Here is a 22,140-nt window from a genome sequence, read left to right on the forward strand (position 1 = left end):
TTTGTAATTAATGTGTGCTTTGTTTTCAATGAATCCAGTAGGGTAACACTGTACTCAGTGAAAACCTTGAGCTTTGGCAAATGCTGGGTGAGCCAGTGGTAAGTATCTACTCAGTCTTTGTTCTCAAGCTGTTTTTAAAGAAGACAATGTCCTAGGAAACTAGCTACAAAATATACAGTTTTCTGAAGAATGTGGGTGGATGCTGAGAAGAGCAGTATCAACTCCAACATTTAAAATGAACTGAAATGTGAGACTTGAAGAGGAAAAAGGGAGTCAAGCTTGGAGGCTAGAAAGAACTGAAAGATGGGTATGTGGTGATCTCAAGGAGGGAAAAGTCATAGGAGAAAGTCCTGATCTGATCCTAATAATATTGAGCATGTAGCTTGTGCTAGACACTCAGATTATAAGAGTTTTACGTGGTTTGTCGTTGTTGAGTCGCTAAGTCATATCCAATTCTTTCGTGACCCCACAGACTGTAGCCCGCCAGGGTCCTCTGTCCATGGGATTTCCCAGGCAAGAATACTGGAGTGGGTCACCATTTCCTTCTCCAGGGGAATCTTCCCGACTCAGGGATCGAACCCATGTCTCTCACATTGGCAGGAGTATTCTTTACCACTGGGCCACTAGGGAAGCCCCTTTAACACAGTTTAACTTGTCTAATTTTCCCCACAGCCCTATGAAGTAGGCGCCATGACTGTTTTTATGCTATAAAATCTACAGCACAGAGAGATTAAGTGGTTGGCCCAAAGTCACAGAGCTTGTAAATAGCAGGACTGGGATTCAAACCTGGGATGGATCTGACTCCACAGTCTGTGCTCTTAACTATATCAAAAAAAGAGGAAACAGAGTCTCATCTAGAGAATAGAATATGAAAAAAAGATTAGAACCAGAGCAAACTGGGCTGTGCCAGGAAGTTGTGTTGATTTAAAAAAAAAAAAATGTGGGATTGGAAAGCGAGACAAAAGAAAGGCCCAGAAGATCAAAGAGAGAAGAATGTTCAGGGCTAGAAAGTAACAAAATAAAATAGGCCAAGGTTGGTTGGCCACCCCACCCTCAGTCCATGCCCAACTCTACAGGCAGGCCTCTCACAAATCCCCTGCTGCTGCGGTCCCAAACAAAACCAGAGTACTTATATGATCTCAAAGTATCGCTTATTAATTATGGAGGGAAAAATAGGAGCTTTACAGCGAGCAACTTGGCTGACTCCAGCTTACCCAAGTGTCCGATGTGAACTATACAGAGGGGTCTTGAGGGAAGGTTCTGGAAGGAAATTTTGGGGACAGTGTATGAGAAGGGTTTTATGAGGAAGGCGCTGGATGAGAGAGAAGGGCAAGTCTTGAGGTTCAAGGATCTATGGGTGACAGGTCAGGGTCCATTGGGGGAAAGACGGCGTGTCCCTGGGAAGGAAGGGGAAATCTTATGACGGAGCGGTTCTGAGAGCTAAGAGCAAGTCATTAGGAAGGGACTTGATGGGAAAAGTTTGGGTGACAAAAAGGTCACAACAGGGTAGGTTGGGGTGGGTAAACTCTGGATGACCAGAGGGCAGAGCGTTTGGGGCAGGTGTCTCTAGGGGAGTCCTAAAACGGTATACGAGGCATAAGCCTCTAGGGCCGCAGCCTGCAGGAGGGGTTGACCTCGTGGTGAGCGCGGCAGGCCAGACCCAGGATGGGGAGATTTGGAAGCGGGCCTTGAGGGGCGGGGCAGAGGCGGGGCAGGGGCGGGGCCGGGCCCGGGCGGGTCCCCCCGCGCTGCAGGGGGCGCTGTGAGTCTGGGCGGACCCGAGCCGGGCGGCGGCCGCTCCTAGTGAGCGCGGCCCCTTTTCCGGGTTTCCTCCTCCTCCTCCTTCTTCGCCGCCGCCGCCGTCGCTGCCCCTTTCCCGGCCGGCGGCTGCCGCTGCTGGTGCCGCCGACAGCGCCGCCGCCTCGGAGCCGCGAGCCGAGCGGAGGCCGCCGCGGAGCGCGAGCGCTGCCCGCCCCGCCGCCCCGCCGGCCGCTCCAGGGCCGGGCCGGCTCGGCCGGCGCCCCCCGCGCCCCCCAGCCCGCCCGCCCCCGCGGGCCCGGCCTGGCGCGGCCGCCCGCCGCGGCGCTCCTCCTCCTCCTCCTCCGGCGGCCCGCGGCCCGCCGCCTTCTCTGCCCGTCGCCCCGCGCCCCTCGCCGCGCCGCCACCCTCGGCGCCCCGCGGCGCCCCCCGCTCCCGCCCGCCATGCCCGGCCCGGCCGCGGGCAGCAGGGCCCGGGTCTACGCGGAGGTGAACAGCCTGAGGAGCCGCGAGTACTGGGACTATGAGGCTCACGTCCCGAGCTGGGGGTAAAGCCGCCGCAGCCCCCCGCCGGGCCCTCGCACCCCCACCTCCGCCCGGCCGCCCCCCGCCGCAAATCGCACTCGCCCCCCGCGGTCTGTCTCCCCTCTGGGCCCGCGCCTCTTCGGATCTGGGGTGGGAAGCAGACCCTCCCCACCATATTCTCGTCTCCCTCTCCCCGCTTCTCGTCCCTTCCTCTCAGTCGTGCGCACCCCTCTTACCCCGGGGAATGCTCTGTTACTGACAAGTGTAGGGATCCAGGGACCAGAGCCTGGTGGAAGTGAAGGAGCAGCCCTTCCTTCTCACGCGTTGGGGTTTCTGTTGGGGTGGGAAGTCAGCAGCTGTCCTCTTGAGCTATTAAAATTCTCTGCCTTTTTGAGGTTTTGAAATGAGACTGGGTGGGAGGAAATTTTTAAAAGACGTCCAGATTCTCAAAGCGGGCGCTGTCTGCCTTGCGGGAGTGAAGTAATAAGGCAGGTGCTGTGGGCAGAGGGGCACCTGTGAGCCTCCAGGATGGATGCTCTGCCATGCTCAGACCCCTGCCTTCCCACCTTGTCTCCGCCGAGTTATGAGGGATCAGTTAGGTTAGGAGCTGCGTCCAGTGAAAGGAGCCAAGTTTATGTTGTGGCTTTCATTTAGGGAATGAGTTATGGCATTAGGTATATAGACACTTGCAAGTGCTTGATCAATGGAAGCGCCTGGATGGGGATGTGTACTGGGCATAGGCTTGGTTAATCCCAAGTCCTGGCATTTATGTGTCCTTCTTGTTCTTTCCCAGTAATCAAGATGATTACCAGCTGGTTCGGAAACTTGGTCGAGGAAAGTATAGTGAAGTATTTGAGGCTATTAACATCACCAACAATGAGAGAGTGGTGGTAAAAATTCTCAAGGTGAGTGTCTTATGAGTGGCATTAAAATTTCTTTTTTCACAGGTCAGAAGGATACAAACTACGCCAACTACATTCTAGAATGAGCAGGACAAACTCATTTTACAAACCTTCTGCCCCATGTGCCTCTGCTACTCCTCCCATGCTGCCTGTTTGAACTTTTTTTCACACAGACCTTTTTCAAATCTAAGCATGGTAGTTAAGGAACATCCTTGTTCTGAAATGTAATTATGGGCTCCCAAAGTGAATATTCCAAAGAGCCTTCCATTTGTTACAAACTAGATAGGAATTCACATGCAAGAAGAGCCTCTTCATGAAGAGCCCAGTTGATTCAAAGGCTCCTTGAGCACTGAATTTGTTATTCCAGAATGAAAGATGGAAACAGAGTAGCTTCAAAGACAGTTTGAAGCCTGAGTGGAAGGAAACACCTCAGTGAATAATTGCTTGTTTTTTCTCCTTTGGTGATGAAAGTTTCAGATGGGGTACATGCAGTGAGCCAGCAGGGCCAGGAAGGTTCAGTTGTTTATCAGTCAGTAAAAGTGAAGTTGGGAGCAGTAGAGAGTACACTTACAATCACTAAAATAATGATTGGAACAAAACAGCCTGAATCTGGTTTAGCAGCCTAAGTTTGTAACAGATACACACTTTGTCATCTCTTGGATGGAGGCATGATCCATCCAAGTATGAAGTATGTATGAAGTATGAAGAATTGGCTAAAGTATGGCCAAAAGTTGGCTAAGTATGAAGAGTTGGCTAAATTCTCTTCCAGGTAACTGATTGTATAGCTTTGATAATGTTTTACAGGGTGGACTGAAAAATAGTTCTTAGAATCTGTGAAGGGTATTCATCACTGCCAGATCATTTCACTTGTGTGCATGTCATTTAGTAGAATCTTGAGATGACCAAAAAGCTAATTAATATAAGCACTTTTACACAAACAAGAGTCCAGTATGGCCATTTTGGAGAGGCTCTGTGGATAAGAATGTAGGATCGAAAAGCTGTTTTTGTGATCTTAAGTAGAGTTAGGGCAGCTGTGTCCATATTTAAAAAGAGGCAGGCTTGGACTGTCTGAAAATGGCTTTTCAGAAAAATGAGCGACTCTTATTATTCAGTACCAGCCTAGCCTAGTGATGAAGAGACAGGATTACGGTTGAGAGAAATAGGCAAGTTACTTACTTGTGCTGTCAGAAACGCTGGAGGTAAGAAGTGAGGAACTGTTATTGAAAAATGTGGAGTTTTTGACTCTCCTCTTCCCTAAATATGAATTGCACCTACAGAATCATGTCATCTTTTTTGTTATTGTTTTTCTTCATAAACATAAATATTTAAAAAGATACTTTCTTCAGAGAAGTCACCTGGAAAGCCATACAGCTTTTTTCTTGATATATTAGCATAAATGTTTTTACTATAAGCTGCTTAAAATCTCTCTAGGAAGTAAGCAAGGCATAAATTGAAGTTAGGAATATCCACATTCTATTGCTGTGCATTTGGAAGAATGAACTGCTGACGCTAAAGCAATTTCAGAAAAATGTCTAAACTTTCATGTGATGGCAGCATTTTTAGAGTAAGCGTGCAACTTCCTATGGTGTCTTTTTTGAAAAGGAACAACATTCAGGTGTACATGGAAGTAATGATATGTTCAATTAGAAAAGCATCACGTTGCTCTTTGGTCATCCTTGTAGAGAACTTTGTAGCCTCAGTTACTAGATGGTTTTTTTCCCTGCTCTGAAGATTCACAGGATGTGTTTAGGGAATCCTGTATGGAAGCCGAAGGTTATATTTAAGCCACAAGAAATGTAGGCCCAGAGAAACATATCTGACATTACTGTGTTGAAGTAACCCTCAGCCAGGGCTCTTGTTTCCTATTTCTCCCTGTCTCTTACTGCTCATTTTGGCATTGGGTTGTAAGATCTTAACTTTGAGCACAAAGTAAGTTCCACTGTTCTGAAATAAGACTTGGGAGGCCCCTCTGATGTTCCAGCTGGCTCAGTGTTGTTTCTTGTATCTTTTACACACAAGTCCTTCTCAGGGTGCAGCCCACACCACCTTGTTTCTGCTGATGAAAAGTACACTCACTTTTGTTTTTCCAAGCACTGTGACATTTCTATCCAGATTTTGTTCTGTCTGAAGGATGGGGTAAGAAACTACTGATGGTATTGTTGGCTTTTCTCTTTCCGATAGGCTGAATTAAAATAGATTAAAAGTACTGTTGTTTTTTTTTTTTTTGAAAAAGAATAGGGCCTTTATCCAAAGTTATGTGCCCCTATTCAGATAAGTCAGAGTTATGACTAATACTACTATTGTCATGTTTAGCCACAGGAAATTAGTTCCTTAACAGAATGCCAGTTGCTCATAATTTGAAGGACTCCAGAAAAAGCTTGCTCTTCATCTTGGCCTACTGGATTTCAGCTGCAGGAAGGAACTTCTGTGTTGATGTGCACGTGGTGACTGAGACAGAGTACGTTCCTTGAGGACAGGAACAGCCTGCTTCTTTGGTGAATGTTTCCACCCAGTGCTTTCCAACATATGAGAATGGCTGGATGATGAACGACCGCAGAGGAATTTCTTATCTCTTCATTTACATCCATAGATGTCTAAATATTAATAAGAGGTTTTTAGGAATTTAGCAATTGGTGAGCAGAATGTTCTCTCTGGCCTGAATTGAGATTCTGAAACCGAAATCTTCAAAGAACACTTCCCAATCAATAGGGAGGTTGTGTCTTTTTTTGACAGAAATTGTTTTGAGGAGTGGGGAGGATGGTAAGGATTAATATAGCAGGGCAGAAAGCCACTTTCATGCCTAAAGTTTCATCTTTTGATTTTGAAAAATCAAATTTTCAGTTCCTTTGTAGTACCTTTTAGGAGAGTGTACACAGAAATAAAAGCATCTGGCCACTTTGGACAACTTTTAGCACTTTGTGAGCATTACCTCTGTGTGTGGATTTCATCTCTTCTTGAAGTCCTTGGGAGGCTGCAAATTCAACTATTTTCTAAATAGAAGTTAAAAGCAATACCAGATTTTAAAAAACAAAAGTGCAGGTTTTTGGACCCGTGCTGCAAGTACTGGAAATCCTCATCTTAGGCTTCTTGTTGGTATTACTTCATATAGAGCTTGTCCATTCCCTGCGCCCTCCCCCCACCGAAATTAATTATCAAGCTTCAAACAAAGAGTGGTAGCAACACAAGTGTAACTCTACTGTCAGGAGGTAGTGTTAAAGGTGATTGGTCCCGGATCCTTCTTAGTTACTTCACAGTGAGTCGGTGGCTATGGAGCTTTTATGAAACTGATGTTTTTCTCTATTTGTACTTTCTCAGCTGGTAGGTTTTTTGCCCTCCGTTTGCTTTATTAGGCAAGTGTACCAAGACATCCACTACATGAAACAAGACATTAATGCTAATACGTCTCTTGGTATAAAAAGAGGATTGTTAAAGTATTAAAAATAATACAAATTTTGAAAATTGTGAACGAGTTGATGCTGTATCCAATGCTGTGGTTGTGGGGTTGGAGATTTGAGAGTGTGGTCAACCTGTGAAACAGAATCACAACAGGGGAGCATAGATACTATTAGAACCCAAACCTGTTTTTACAGATAAAGCAAGACCCAGGAGAACCTGCAGTTTGCTCGGGGTTCCATGGCCAGCGGGATAGAAGCTGGGTTCATGACCTTCTGTCCCTGCTGCAGAGTCTTGGTAGATGTGAGGGGCACTAATGGGACATCAGCTGGATATTCTGAACTCAACTGGAAAGATGGACGAGCATGCACTATAAGTCAAATGGAATTTCTTTGTTTCTAATGATTTTTGAGGTGTTCTTCTGGAAGGAAATACCTGATGTCCGTGGGTTGCTACTTGACATGTGGGGTAGATGAAAGCCCGAAGCGCTATAGGGACCTAGACTTGGCTTCTCTGGTTTGTATCCACAGCAGCATATTTAACATATAAGTGAAATGTTACTTTCCTTTCTTGTTTGACATCATAAGGACCAGTGTTTTTATACTCCTTTTTTGAAACGTATAGTACCTCCAGGTCTCATCCTCATTACTTGCTAAGAGGGCAGAGCCCTTAGGAGAGAGGACTGTACCATCCTCTCTGTGAGATGCAAAAGCCTACTATGTACCTCACTGTTTTAAATTAAACAATTTTTAAATCCCAAAGGTAACAGTTGCCCTCAAGAAATTGATCATGTATTTGGGAAGATGAGAGTTGAAAAATCAGGGGGAAATTTGTTGTGAAGAATAAACATTGCACAAATGATATTTAGGTCAGTTGCAGTGGATTCTGCCATGGTAATAAAATAAAAGCCATCATCCAGACTGAGCATTCTTTCTGCTCTGTCCTACAGTCCTGACAACCATTGTTTGTTGTAATTGTTTATTGCAGGTGATGAAATTAAAATCTTAGTAGGGCAGTTGTTGATTTTGTAGTGGAACAAAAGTAATCCCAGGTTTGAAAATTCTGAGCTGTGTTCCTGCCTTCCTTGAATGTATCAGTTCAGTTGTGCTTGGAAAGAAATTAAAACAGGACTTTGCCTGTTAATATTTGCTGGGATTTATTGAGGTCATAATTCTTAATGCCTTTTAGTAGACATTAGCTTGCAAATTCAGTCACAATTAAATTCTAGTAGTTGAAATCATTCTCAGATCCAGCTTTTTAAAAATCAGCTCTGAGTAAATAAATAGGACAGATAACTATCAACTTTCGTCTTTCTGAGCAGCCATCACTAAATTGGTCTTTGTTTTAAAATGTTTAATGTTGCTGAATAGGGAAAGAGAGGCAGGACCACATTGAACAAGATTTGGATCACATTGAACCAAGACTGCTGACTACCTGGGACTCTTCACCTGAGGGCAGAAACCTCCTGAAAAAAATCTTTTTTTTCCTTTCTTTTCAGAGCTCTTGCACAGAAAATTTTAAAGGAGTTTTTCCCCTTTAAATAGTCTCTGTAGGTGTGTGCCGAAATTCATTTATTGTTAAAACTTGATTTAATACTTTAATTTCTTTTGTTTAGCTTTTTTATCTACTAGAGTTTAAGTTTTTTTGTTTTGTTAACAGCTAAACTGATTCAGTTAGAGCCAGATATTCTCTGAATTGGGATAAATGAACCTTAGGTGAGAGAAGGGCTTTTAATTTAGCATGCAGATGAAATGTGAAATTGTGGAAATGTGTTTTCCACTTTAGTGGTGGTGAGTGAGTGTGGACAGTGGGCTGGAGGATCGGAGCAGCCTTACTTCTGTAAAAATTCATGGTCTGTCTTCCTTCAGATGTCAAGGATCCTCCCTTATAAATCCTAACTTTTTCTCTTGAATTCTGTTTATAAAATGTCAATCATCGCTGTCATAAGTATCTGGGCGTTCATTGGTTTTTCAGCTTCTGGAGGTCTCTCAGGTTCAGAGGAGTAAGCTTGAGGCTAGAGAGTTACCGCTTGATTCATGTAGAGACTTGGTGCCTCTTTGGAGGGTAGTGTCCCTAGCTGTTCATCACTTTTCTTACAGTCTTCTGGTCTTTTCTCAGTATGTGAGGACTCCAGCTGCAGTGTGACTCCATTTTGCCACTTCAGATTTGTCCTGCTGTCCCCAGGCTGACAGGTGACAGTTGGGCAGTCAAATGTGCTTCACTTGTTCTGTGAGTTACCTTTAGACATAGTGAAAGATATGTTCATCTGAACTGGATTATCCAGGAACGGGTGTCTGCCTGATCTGTTGCTGAATCACAGAACAGGGCAAGGCTCTATATGGGACATTGTCATTGGAGCAGCTTATTTAATGTACTTGTTCACTTTTAGAGGGAGAGGGGGGTTTTGATGAACACAGGCTTCTGGCCATTGTTTTTTTCCTCCCTCTGTTGCCACTCCCACAGATTTGTAACTGCTTTACAGGAGTGGATGACAGCTCTAGAATTTGTTGGGGCTTCCCTGGTAATTCAGTGGTTAGGGTGCTGAACTTCCATTGTGGCAGGGCACAGGTTTGATCCCTGGTCGGGGAACTGAGATCTCACATGCCTTGCAGTGTGGCCAAAAAAAAAAAAAAAGAATTTTCTTACATTGAATATATTAGTTGCATTTGATTTTTCTTTTAACTTTGTGACAAAATTTCGAACTACTGAAAAATTGCAAAAATTCCCATGTATCTTTCATAAATATCCTTTTCTCTCTTTTATTTATATATATACACACACGTGTTATACATACAGATATGTATGTATATGCTGATACATAACTATTTCTTTTACTTGTTTTAAGTGCTTGAAAGTATGTTGTTTATCCCTAATTTCCTATATTTCCTAAAAACAAAAGCAGTTTCTTACATAACTGAATGCCATGATCAAAAATAAAAAATTAATATTGATGCAGTGCAGTTAATCTACAGCCTATGTTCTTATTTGCCAATTGTCCTTATAATGTTCTTTATAGCAGAGGAAAATCCCAGATCATGCGTTACATTCAGTTGTCATATTTTTTTAATCTGGAGTAGTTGTTTAGTCTGTGTGTTTCATGACAAACATTTTTAAAGCTTGTAGACTACTTATTTTGTAGTATATCCTTTGGCTGTTTTCTGACCAAGTTTATACTTGATGTTTGAGTGCTTCACTTTTCCAAAGTATTGAGTTCTGTAATTATGAAAAAGGGAAATAGTAAAATTTCTAAGTGGACATGGAGAAAGAACCACAGTAGCCCGATCTGTTCTACTGAGAATCCTGACAAAATGGAATGGGCACGATTGTGGCAGCTGGCTTGGAAGAATGCAGCCAGACTCCAGTCTCTCAGTTGAGCACCCTCTTACAGGTGATGCAGGTGTTCTGTGTTTTATAATCTCTCTCTGTTTTGTGTTCAGAGCTGTAGCTTGGTGGCCAACAAGAGATGATGGTTTCTCTGACTTGTGTGTATATTACGTTTCCACCCATTCCACTGCCACCACCACATAGACACAGTCTTTTTCCATCTTTTCCATCGTGGCTAATCCATTGGGCTGTCTTTGTCTTTGCCTGTGCTATTGTAACTGTCTCGGTGAGGCGGTACTCCTTTTCCTAAGTTACGATTCTCCCATGGCCACACTTGGGAAATGAAAGCACAGTGGCTAAGGGTGAGGCCTGCAGAGTCAAACTGACTAGATTTGAATCCTGCGCCTGCTCTTTACTGTTAGCTGTGTGATCTTGGGCAGATAGCTCAACTTGGCTGAGTCTACTATATAGGAATTTTGTGAGAATGAAATATGAAAATAACGGACCTAGCATTTATCAACTGCTTCCTATATACTAGTCGCTGTTTAAGTACTTTATAAAGCATAATTGTGGTGATAATGCTTATTTTTCTAGAGCTACTTTTATTCTTCTTCAGACTCTAGCCCATTTACAACAAGAAATAACATGCATAATGCTGACATTTTTGATTAAGGTTTCCGGTTTGCCTGTCCAGCAGATTGAAAGGTTAGTGGGTAGCAGGGGTTTTCAGTCACTGCTGTGTCAGAGATTGGTCTTTTCCTTTGCTGATCCATCATCTCTTCCTTTAGGAATGGGGTCTGTTGGGAAGTTTTACTGGCTCTGAGCTGATTTCAGAGTCTAGATATTAAGGAAATGGGAGTGGTGACAGGAAACGGGAGCCAGCAGCTGGGAAACAAGTTTGTAACTTGATGTCAGTGAACTGGTCTTCACTCCTAGAAGACAAAATTACATGGGACCCGTTGGAAGAGCAGGTGTCTTAGCAGTTTGTTTCAGTTTTTCCATTTATGAGTGCATGATAGACAGCTGCTGAGAGCTATAACGTTTTCCATTGGGCAGTTAACTCGTAAACATTTTATTTTTAAATTATGACATAGGCATTCAAAATTTCATGTGTCCTAAATGTAACTACTTAAAAGATTTGATATGTAAGCTGTATGAGTCTGTGAATTATTTCAAGTAATCTTAAAAATTCTTATGGGCAGGCCCCTCTTAAACCTCATTTTCTTCCCCCATCTCTTCTAATTTAGGCATGCCCTTGTGCAAAATAGTGCAATAGTCATTTGATAGAAACATTGTTTTAAAGTTTTATTTATTAACTTCAAAAGGAGTCTTACTTCTGATTGCTCTTGTGTATTTAAGCCAGTGAAGAAAAAGAAGATAAAACGAGAGGTTAAGATTCTGGAGAACCTTCGTGGTGGAACAAATATCATTAAGCTGATTGACACTGTGAAGGATCCTGTGGTAGGTGCCTAGTTGTTGAAGAGGAGAGAGGGAGAGAGAGAGAGTGTGTGTGTGTGTGTGTGTGTGAGAGAGAGAGAGAACCTGAAACTAATGGGAAACATCATTATAATATGCTGGGAATGATTGTGTTTGTCTTTACTGCTAAACGATTTTGAAAACCAGAAAAAAGCATGGTGGTCCAATGATAAACTAGCCACTACCACTTTTATGGAACCTTAAACCATTTGTAGAAAGAAAATCCCTTTCCCACTTTTATAGCCTCATTATTTTGATCCAGTCCACGAACGTTTGCTTCAAAGCTCCCTTATGCTCCTGCTTTTCTCCCAACTTTGAAAGCTTATTAACTGCCAGTTAACATTATTGTACCTCACTTAAGTAAGCCTGACATTTGAAAATCTGGGTTTACAGAAGGAGATAGGAAGTGTGTCCATGTGGACACTTCCTGTGGAGAACTGAACAGATCACAGACCCCTTGAGGTCACTACTTGCTGTTTCTCATACTGGTCTTTAATTTGGCATCCACTATTAGGGCTCACATGGTATATGCAGATGCAGTTTAAATATTTTTGTTAAAATGCTTAATTTTTAGCCATTTAAAATATGCTGTTTAATTTTGTTTTCTCCTCAGAAATAACCTAACCTTAAGTGTTTATGATTAGGCAAGCTTCCCATTCAATTTCTGTTCTTTTACCTCTTCTACCTCAGATATTTCTCTGTTTTCCCATGATACCTTTTTAAGAACATCTTTGCTTCTGTCTGCTAAAGACATTGTCATAATAATGTAGCTAGCACGCATTGAACACTTACTGTGTGCCAGGCATTATTCTGAGTGTTTAACGGAATTATGTCATTTAATCTCTACAACAGTCTAGTTGGGTGGGTACCATTATTGTCCCTGTTGTCACAGTGTACAGATAAGAAAACTGAAGCCTGCAGAGGTTAAGTAAGTTTCCCAAGATTACAGTTTTTCCTTTGGATCCTAAAAAGATGGAGAAGGGTGGTTACATGCTAGATTATATCTAACTGGCATTAAAAATATATCCCAGCCTGGGCTTCTCAGGTGGTGCAATGATAAAGAATCCTCCTGCCAATGCAGGAGACGCAGGAGATGCGGGTTTGATCCCTGGGTCGGAAAGATGCCCTGTAGAAGGAAATGGCAACCTGCTCCATTATTGTATTCTTGCCTGAAAAATTCCATGGGCTACAATCCATGGGGTTGCAAAAGAGTCAGACACTGCTGAGCACACGCATGCACACGCACACAAGTTTCAGAAGTAGGAATAATGACTGTTAAGTGGATGAACATTAAAGGTTTACTATGTTTAAAAAAATATATATATCCCAGCCTTATCAGTTCAGAGAGATTTCACAGTAACTCTGGACTGCGTGATCCTTGGAAATGGCCTGCACTGTGAGCCAGCGTGTAGTTTTATACCTAGTATATCTCTGTTTTGCTTTATATATATATACATCTGTGTGTGTGCACGTGTTAACAAAACTTAGCGGTTCCTATCATTTTTGTAATGTTACTTAAAGCATGCATGTTTCACATGATACATAATACAAATAAAGTGAAGAAAAACCAACAGGGAAGCCTCGTCCCCTAACTTGTAGAGGGACAGGCTTGCTTCTAGCCTGTAGAGAGACCTGGTGGTCTTGTTGAAACCTTTCAACACTGGGCTAGTGAGGAATTCTTGGTCTGCTCCTTGTTCTGGTGAAGACATGCATGCACTGTGGCCTGTTTGCTACATAACTTTTACCTACTTCTTTGAGCGGAACTGCACAGCCATAAAGATTTCCAGGATTTTATTTCTTCCTATAGCCCTTTAAGCCCCTGCTTTTCTCTCAATTTTGAAAGCTTATTTCTGCCAATTAGCATTATTTTACCTTACTTAAGTAAACCTGACTTTTGAACATCAAATGTTGACCATTTTGTCCTCATTACATTAAAATTTATAGTGCTTTAAAAATACTTGATTTTATATGGTTTTGGAGGGGCGCACATCTTTGAAAAGAGACATTCTCTAATTATGCCTAGCCATGGCATAATTTCACATTATACCTTAGTGACAATCATAGACGGGAGGTTTTTTGTTTTTTTTTTTTGATTGTGGAAAGACCAGTGGTAAATTCCCAAGACCCATGCTAGTTATGTAAAATGCGTCTGGTTCATTAAACCAAGGTGAAAACTTTCTACTCTCTTTGTAGTTGGCAGGCTGGAACACAGCAGAGTATATACATCTTCACATAACGTGCCAGGCCCACTGACGGCTTGGTCAGAGAACAGACTCCTAAAAAACAAAAACAAAACCTTTATAATGGAAACTGCAACCATTTACAAAAGTAAAGTGAATAGTATAATGAACCTCTTCGCACACATCACCCAACTTTAGCTCAAGTTAATCAGCTTAAGGCACTTTGTTTCATCTGGACCCCACCCACTTCCCAACCACCCACCATGCCCAGTTGTTTTGAGGCAAATTTCAGACATAACATTTCAAGGGGATTCTTTCTTAATAAGCTCTCCCTAATGAGTGAATCTCTCTTTCATCTAAGTGGGATTTGGGGATGGGCCAGTATGACAGAAGCAAATTAAATTTATTGTTTGAATACTTACAAAGCATTAATATTCTCTCTTGCAGTCAAAGACACCAGCTTTGGTATTTGAATATATCAATAATACAGATTTTAAGGTGCGTATATGCTGTTTCTTTCTGGCATGGGGTTAATGGGGAATGGGGAGGTGGTGATAATTACTGTTGATACTCTGGAGCACAAGGGGACCAGGAAAGGTCATTGCTGAGAGCAGGAGATAACACTGGATGGATTTCTTACAGCATTAGTACAGGATGCAGGAAGTGGTTAGAGTCTTGCAGTTGGTGAAATTAAGCATTACTCTTTGCCTTGCTTACTCTGGGAATAACTACTCGGCTGGGTCTAAGTTAATGCCTCATCTATAATGCTCATGTTGTAGACATGATGGGTAGATGTTAATTTTAATTTTCATAGGAATCTTACACATTCCTAATAGGAAGTGATAAATGGATACAGAACTTGTGTGAAAAGAGTCAGTATTGTACCTTGGATTCAAGCTATCAAATGGTGTGTGTGTTCATGCACACTGTATACAAAATAAATGACAGAATCACTGTGCTTTAGAAAAGCCCTATTTTGGGGGCTTTCTTCTGTTTATAGTGCATGTTAGTTTAGACTTTAAAGTGTTCTAAAAGCATGGTTTTAAGCTGATTTTTCATGAATTTGTGTTTGTTGTTGTTCAAACACTGCAACCTTCTGATAAGAGATCAGACATACTGAGCATGGTAGAGCATAATATGAAAACCAATATAAAAACAAATAGTATTGTTTATTTTTAGGGGCTTTTAGGTGATTATAATTCTTCATCAGTGTAGAAAAGGCTTGTGATTTTGTTGTGGTGGAAGTTAGGAAAAAACCCAGTCAGCAATTGAAAGATGCTGTGCTAATGGGGAGTGATCCTTTTGGGTGAAAAGAAAAGAATTTTATCCTCACAGTTACTTTTTCTTAAGTAATCACTCTAAAATACAGTCAATTAGTGAAAATATGCACAAATGGGTATTACACCTTATAAAACAGTAAGCAGGTTTTATATTCAGTACAATCATCCCTTGGTAATGTCAGGCGAGTGTGTGCTCCTCGGTTTGTCTCATCACAACAAAAATTTGGAGTGGCGGACATTAAAGCCCCCTTGGCGGGTCACAGCTCTTGGAGGACAGTCCGTGTTATAGGTCTTAAACAAATCAGTGTTACAGCTCAGTGTTACAGCTCTATTTTATTTAGATAATAGCAGGAAAATCCATCTTGGAGGCATGAGGGCATGTTGATCCAAAGACACGAAGAGAAGAGCACCCCATCGTGGGGGCAGGAGGGGTGGGGGAGAAAACGCTTTGGCTCCTCTTTTTATATGTTTTTTTCTCCCCCCTGGGCCTGTCCTATGCAAATTGGGCTTAGGCAGGAGCGCTGTTCTACCTGAAGTCCACTCCGGTCCTCGGACCTTCCTCTGCTCTATTTTCACAGGCTTTTCCCTTGCTTGTCTTTTAGCCACCGCCATTTAGGACTCCTTTTCCCTATTCTAACTACCTAACAGTATCCATGGGAGATTGGTGATTGGTTCTAGGCCCCCTCCCCAGAATACCAAAACCCCAGGCTTATATGAAAATGGCATTTATATTAAAATGACACAGTACTTGCATGTAACATATGCACGTCATTTAAAGATGATACTCTAAAACGTCTCTAGATGACTTGTTACGCCTGATACAGAGTAAATGCTGTGTAGGTAGTGGTAGAGCCCAGCAAATGCAACTTTGTGGGATTTTTGTTTTTTCAGTCCATGGGTGATTGAATCCTCGAATACAGAGGGACAGTTGTGTAGCTTTTCCCATATTAACAAGTTTCCTTGTGATGTAACTCCTGGAAGGTGAACTCTGGACAGTGGGATGTGTATTTCTTCATTAACTGGCAGAGCAGCGCTTAACCGGTAGAGTGCTGTGCTGATGAATGTAACTGATCACACTTGTGAGGTGAACAGCTGAGGTTTATTAAGAATGTCCATGATTGGGAATGTGTGTGTGTTTCTGAAGAAACAGGCTTTAATGAAACCAAGCACTTTTGTAATGCAAAAGCTTAAAAGCTTGTCTTAATGGAACTTCATAGTGAAATACCTTAGGTTTCAGTGTCTCTGCTTCCTTGATGAATTTTTACCAGTTATATAGCCACACATGTAAAAATTTTACTTCACCATTTTTGTGTTTCTCAAGTTGACAGCTGCTCTGTTGATTTAATGACATACAGAACATCAGTTTTGAATTCTAGAGAAATCTGACTTCATACAAAGGAAATATTTTGATGGCATATATTCTCTAGGAGCTTCCTTTAAAAGAATCATGGGAAATTGATGTTTTTTGAGGCTTGCATATCTGAAAATACCTTTATTTTATCCTCCCAATTAATATTTTTGCCATGATAGAGAATTCTAGTTTGTAGTTAAGAATTGCCTCAGAATTTTGAAGGGATTGTTCCACTATTAGCCACTGAAGCCACTGGTTGTGATCTGCCTTTTTTTCCCCTTCCTCATGAAAGCTTTGAGTATTTTCTCTTTATTCTCAGTCTCTGAAATTTCACAGTGATGTGCTTTCATATGGGTTGCTTTCATCCTTTGTTCTGGGGACTTACTGGGCTTTTAAGTCTAGAAACTCATGTCCTTCCATTTTGGAAAAATATTTTTAATGTTCCTTTCTTCCCTTTCTTCTTTGTTCTCACTTTCTAGAACTCATTCAAATGTTAGACTTCTTATCTTGGAACTCTATTTTCTTCTCTGAATTTTTAAAAATAGTATTCTGTTCTTTTATGTTTTATGTAATATCTTCTATTTTCTCACTGAGAATATGTCCCCCCCCCCCATTATGTTTTCTTCTTTGTGTCTTTTTCTGTTTTTCTTCCAAATTTTTGGGGGTGTTTTTGGTTTTTGTTTCTGTTACAGTTGTCTGAAATGTCACAGGTTTTGAATGCCTGTTAATGAACTTTCTGACTACTGATTGTCAGCTCTTGTCTCGAGGATGCAAGCCTGGCTGCCAGCATCTCAGTTGAGGAAAGCTATAGGAAGTGCCTTGTGGACTTAAGACTTCGTTTCGCCTTTGCAATGTGGTGTGAAAACATTTTCCCACTTGCAGTTCAGTCTCTTTGGCCATTTTCAGTGATACCTGGAGTCACCAATTCCTGAGCCTTTCTGTCATTTTTCAGTGTGAAGTGTTTGCTACTTACTGGGCCCCGTCTGCTGGCAGAATGTTGGCAGAATTCTCAGCTTTTTTGGTCTGCTCAGTCAACTGGACATCTGTTTTACAGCTTCAAAATTGGTTGTCTCTTCCATTCTGTTAGTATTGTGGGTGAATCCACCCCGCACCCCCGCCCCGCTTTTTACAGATATTTTTGAGGAACTTTGGGAAGAAGCAGAGGTAGGGATGGGTTGGTTCTACCAAGTTATTATTAAACTGGAGGTCCTTTTTGAATGTTCAAGCCATGCCATCGTAGTCAACTTAAAAGATCTTAAATATCAGGTAGCATATGTGTGTTTTGGAAGAGCAGACTGTAACAGGAAAATTACTTTTCTGGATAGTATAATTGGCCATAAGTGGGGAAATTGGTTGATTTTAATGTCTGTGTTCTTCAGACTTTTTGTTTTGTCCTGTGTCCATCTTATTAGGAAAGGTTGTTTTTATTTATTCTAGAGTCTTTCTGATTTTGCTATCAAGATTATACCAACTTCATAAGTTAGATGACTTTTCCTTTCTGTTCTCTGAAAATTTACATAAAATGGGAATGATCTAGGTGGTAGGTGTCTTCTGAGGTGGGGAGAAGAGACTTTGGACTACACTTTCCTTTTTAAAATATACTCTTGGTTAAAGTTTTATTCCAGTTTTATATATCTTCTTAGATCTATTTAGATAATTATTTCTAAAGCTGTCTAAATTATATTCACATAAAGTTATTGATAGCATTCTCTTAGAACTTAAAATTTTAATGTGCCTGTAGTTATGCCTTCCTTTACATTTGTAATATTATCTGTACCTTTGGTTTCTTTTTTCTCTTTTTTGAAAAACTTCAGATTGCTAGAGATCTCTTATTAATGCTTTCAAAGAATCAGCTTTTGGTTTGTTCAGATAGTTTTTGTTAGGTTGTTTATTTCATTCTGTTTCTACTCCTGTGTGAATTATTTTCTTCCTTCTTTCTTATTTTCTTTTTTGGGTTTTCACTGTTTTTCCTGTTACCTTCTTGAGTTGAAGTCAGCTCATTGGATTTGTTTCTGTCTTTCTTGATTGGTAGTACGTGTGCTAAGTCTGCACAGCCCCAAGCACCATTTTAGCCGCATTCAGCAGTTACGTGACTCATGCCTATATATTTTTCAGACTACAAGTACAAATTCCAAACTTGTGGATTTTTTCCCTCAAACCTTTTTCACTTTGAAAATCTACCGAAAATTGAGAACAGTAGCAGGTTAATACCCTTACATTACCCAGGTTACCAGTTCCTGCTTTGCCACATTTGTTGTTCTTTCTTCCCCTCCTCCACCCTCCCCTCTTTATCTTTTTGTTGAAATTATCTTGGAGTACAGTTGTAGACATCATGATACTGCACTCTCAGATATGCCAACCCTGGAACTAGGTGGGCCATTTTCCTACATAACCACAATACTTTTAGTACTCTTAAGAATTTTATATAATAATGCCATCTAATGTACAGTATAGAGTTTATATTCAAAAGTTTCCCAGTAATTATTGTCCTGGAAATGTCCATTCAGGATCCACTTGGCTTTTCTGTTTGTTCTGTTTTTTAAATGATTCTTGGGACTTCCCTGGTAGTTCTGTGGTTCAGACTTCGAGCTTCCACTGCAGTGGGGGCACAGGTTGGATACCTGGTTGGGAAACTAAGATCCCACATGGCATGACCTTCCCCCCACCCAACCTCCCAAAAAGATTCTTTTAATTGTTTCCTTATTGATTGCATTGTGTCCAGAAAACATGATCGCTATAATTTTGATGTTTGGGATTTGTTTATGGTTACTTTGTGGCTTTGGTACATGGTTGTTTTTTATATCAAGCTTGTTAATTTAGATCTTATTCAGATTTTCTATGGCCTTGCTGATTTTTTTCCCTTGATATTTTATTTTGTAGTAATGGTACTGGTTTGGTCAGTTTCTCCTTAAAATCGTTAGTTTTGATTCATATATGTCAAAATGATGATAAAAGATACATGGGGATATTTAGAATAAAAGACAAAACTTGAAAACAAGTGAATAGGAAAAGTCAGTTTCTCGAAGTTGGAATGAGTAGTTATAGAAAGCTCCCAAACTCAGAATTGTCTCAAGGAAGCTAAGGTCCTGTTTTAAGGTAGAAAGAGTTTTTGTTGAGACAATGGATCTCAGTTTTCCATGCCTTTGAAAAAAATGTAAATAAAAGTGAATATGCATTTTAAGTAAAATATACATCATTTGGGCATTTAGAAAATTTATAAGACATCCCAAATGGATTCCATCTTGAGAAGATGGTAGACCCATATTAATCCATGAAAATGTCATATCACTCACATAAAATTAGGCCTTGACTACCTGATTATCTTGAGGCCTTGTTAATGCTCCTAAGGTTTGAGGTGGAGATGGTGCATTCACAGACTAAAAGTTCCCTTAATTGGGGGAACAAAATTTACTTTTATTATAGATGACTGACATTTTGTTATTTCTCTGTAAGGCATTTTCAGGTAGTTTGTAGTAACTTTGATGTGCTTGATTAATGATTTGTTCTGCTTCCTTAAATTTCTAAAAATGTTGCCCTTGGTTTCATTCTGGATTTGGGGATTGTGTGTGACCAGTGCCTCCGGCATTCGACACCTTTCACTTTCACACTCCCCTCACTTTTTCTTCTCCCTTCATGGGGACCACTGGTTTCTGGACGTAGACCAGGCTGTGTATGGCAGGGAATGTGCAGACTGTGTGTGTAAGGTGAGAGTTTGCTGTGTTGGTGGTTCCCATGTCTGGTCGCAAACCTTCTCGAAGTGAGAATTCCTCTTCAATGACGGCTGTCTGGAATGGAGGCTTGGAATCTGAAGCTGCACTATGACCAGATCTCAAGAACTGTCTGTGTGTAGACAGCATGAGTGAGGCCCCCTTGTGGCCATTCCTTTCTGGGTGTTGGTTTTATACCCAGAGGGCACCGTGATTCTCTTAAGCAGATTTCATTTTTCCCATTCTTCTCGGACTTTCTGAGGTTGATTAAAAGTTCCAGGAAATTTCTACCTTGGGCCCTTTGAATAGTCCTGGTGTGTAACTGACTTCTAGGTCAATGCCAGTGTGTCTGAGGCTTTGGAACCAAACTAGGATTGATGAATACTTTCTTCCTCAGCACCTTCGTAGACTTCCGGGAAGTGTAGGGTGGTTTTGTTTTTCAAGGTCACTTACTTTATGAAAATGTAAGTAAAACTAACTTCCTGTCAGTATTTGGCAGTTGGTTAGTTAATGTTCTCCACGTTAGCTAAGAAGAATGGAGGAGAAGTGTGGTTCTTGTGAAATTTCCCTTCCTAATTTGTCATGAAGCCTTAGTACTTGTGTTTCTTGAAGACGGTTTTAATTTTGTTCCATTGACTAGTGAGCATCATCAAAGACATATTTATTGACTGCCTTCTATGTGCAAGCACAGAAATGCCACACGTGGTGTGAGGTATATAAAACATGTCATTCTGCCATGCAGGGACTTAGAATATAGACAGAGTTGTACCTGGTTATCAAGCTTGTACCTTGACATGCTTGTTTGGGGGAGGGAAAGTTCAGAGGTCTTGAGTCACCAGATCAGTGACTGCCAGCAGCCATGGCACCCATTCGACCCCGTCACACATATGCTGTGTGCTATGCAGGGGTGGCAGCATAGGACTTGGCGTGTGGGCAAAGTGAAGAAGCCTCTGATTGTTCACAGCAAAGTGAGAAAGTATCTTGAGAATCTCAGGTCACTGCCCGTACCCAAGTGCGGAATGTTAACTCTGGGGACACTGCTGCTGTCATTGTCCTGTGAGCACCCAAGAGATCAGTGACCTGCCTGGGGATTCAGAGAGGAGGAGACTGCTGTGGGCTCTGAGGAGCCCGGGTGGGATGGTTATGACTTCGCCAGTTAAGGTAGCAGGGCAGGCATTCTAGATTTGCCAGAGGGGAGAACAGAGGTGAAAAACACAGGTTTGTTTGATCAGAGTGGGGAACTCCTCAGGGCTTCGGTGGAGAAAGAGCTACAAATGCTGGAGGAAGCCCAACTCTAGACTCTTGAGTCCTGTTACAGGTGTAGTTTGGTCTCCTTCCCAGAGCTGAAAAATGAGAGAGAATGTCAATCTGTCACTCAGGACTTTGTGATGCATTAGACCTAAACATTATAGTCAAGCAGGTGTTTGTTGTATCAGTATTGCATTAAAAGTGATATTGGTTGGAGTAGCTGGAAATACTGTGTTGGCAGTCCAAGGACATTTGTTTTATGCCTTACGCCATTGCTTGATATGGATACCACATGATACAAAAGGAAAGCCTTCCATGCATGATAAAGATCCAAATAATAGCCTGCATTTGTTTTCTGGAAATAGAATATTCTAATCCTCTGAGGATTATTAGAAAATGCTCTTTCCACTTTCATGGTCTGTTTATTGACTTGGGGTTCAACTTGGCACCATCTCTGGGTGTGATCTCCTTAACCTCAGAGGAAGAGCTGATTTGGCACTCCAAGGAGATGGTATCCCTGGCCTGTGTCTGTACATACAGGCTGTTGGTCGGTGTGCTGCTGAGAAACCTTTCTTGCTAATCAGACCTGGGGGAGAACAAAATGCCTGGGTGTTTTGTTATGAGTGAGTCTCTCCTGAGCAGAAGTAGCGGCATGTTCATGCCATTGGGCCTGAAAATGGTTCAGTCCCAAGCAGGGTCAGCCTCCAGTAGTGGAGCAGCTCCAAGGCACCACCAGTATACTGGAAAGGATGTTTTCGTTCTCTGTGGTGCTCTGAGTGAATCAGATACTCTTACTAAAGGAGGGAGAGTTACTTATAAGGGGAAATTTGAGAAAGAGACTAAGTCCTGGTGGTAGAAAACGTTACGTTTGATTCTTGGCAAATTTGTTGTTTTTCCTAAAAAATTTTTTCAAACAGGTAGTATGTTTACCTGGATCTAAAGTATTAATATATGGGCTTCCCAGGTGGCACTGGTGGTAAAGAACCCACCTGCCAA

The 22,140-nt window shown here is 41.6% G+C and overlaps 1 protein-coding gene across 1 annotated transcript in view; it reads left to right on the forward strand.

Moving 5' to 3' along the window:
* The first annotated feature begins 1,835 nt into the window (after window positions 1-1,835).
* CSNK2A2 (casein kinase 2 alpha 2) overlaps window positions 1,836-22,140 on the forward strand; it is a 35,183-nt gene continuing 14,878 nt past the window's right edge. The window contains exons 1-4 of the mRNA XM_043435715.1: window positions 1,836-2,306; window positions 3,077-3,188; window positions 11,262-11,363; window positions 14,006-14,056. Of these exons, the coding sequence (XP_043291650.1) occupies window positions 2,203-2,306; window positions 3,077-3,188; window positions 11,262-11,363; window positions 14,006-14,056 (369 nt within the window). The 5' untranslated portion in view covers window positions 1,836-2,202. The remainder of the gene's footprint in view (window positions 2,307-3,076; window positions 3,189-11,261; window positions 11,364-14,005; window positions 14,057-22,140) is intronic.

This window comes from Cervus canadensis, chromosome 18 (genome assembly GCF_019320065.1).
Source record: "Cervus canadensis isolate Bull #8, Minnesota chromosome 18, ASM1932006v1, whole genome shotgun sequence".
In the NCBI taxonomy this organism is placed as follows: domain Eukaryota; kingdom Metazoa; phylum Chordata; class Mammalia; order Artiodactyla; family Cervidae; genus Cervus; species Cervus canadensis.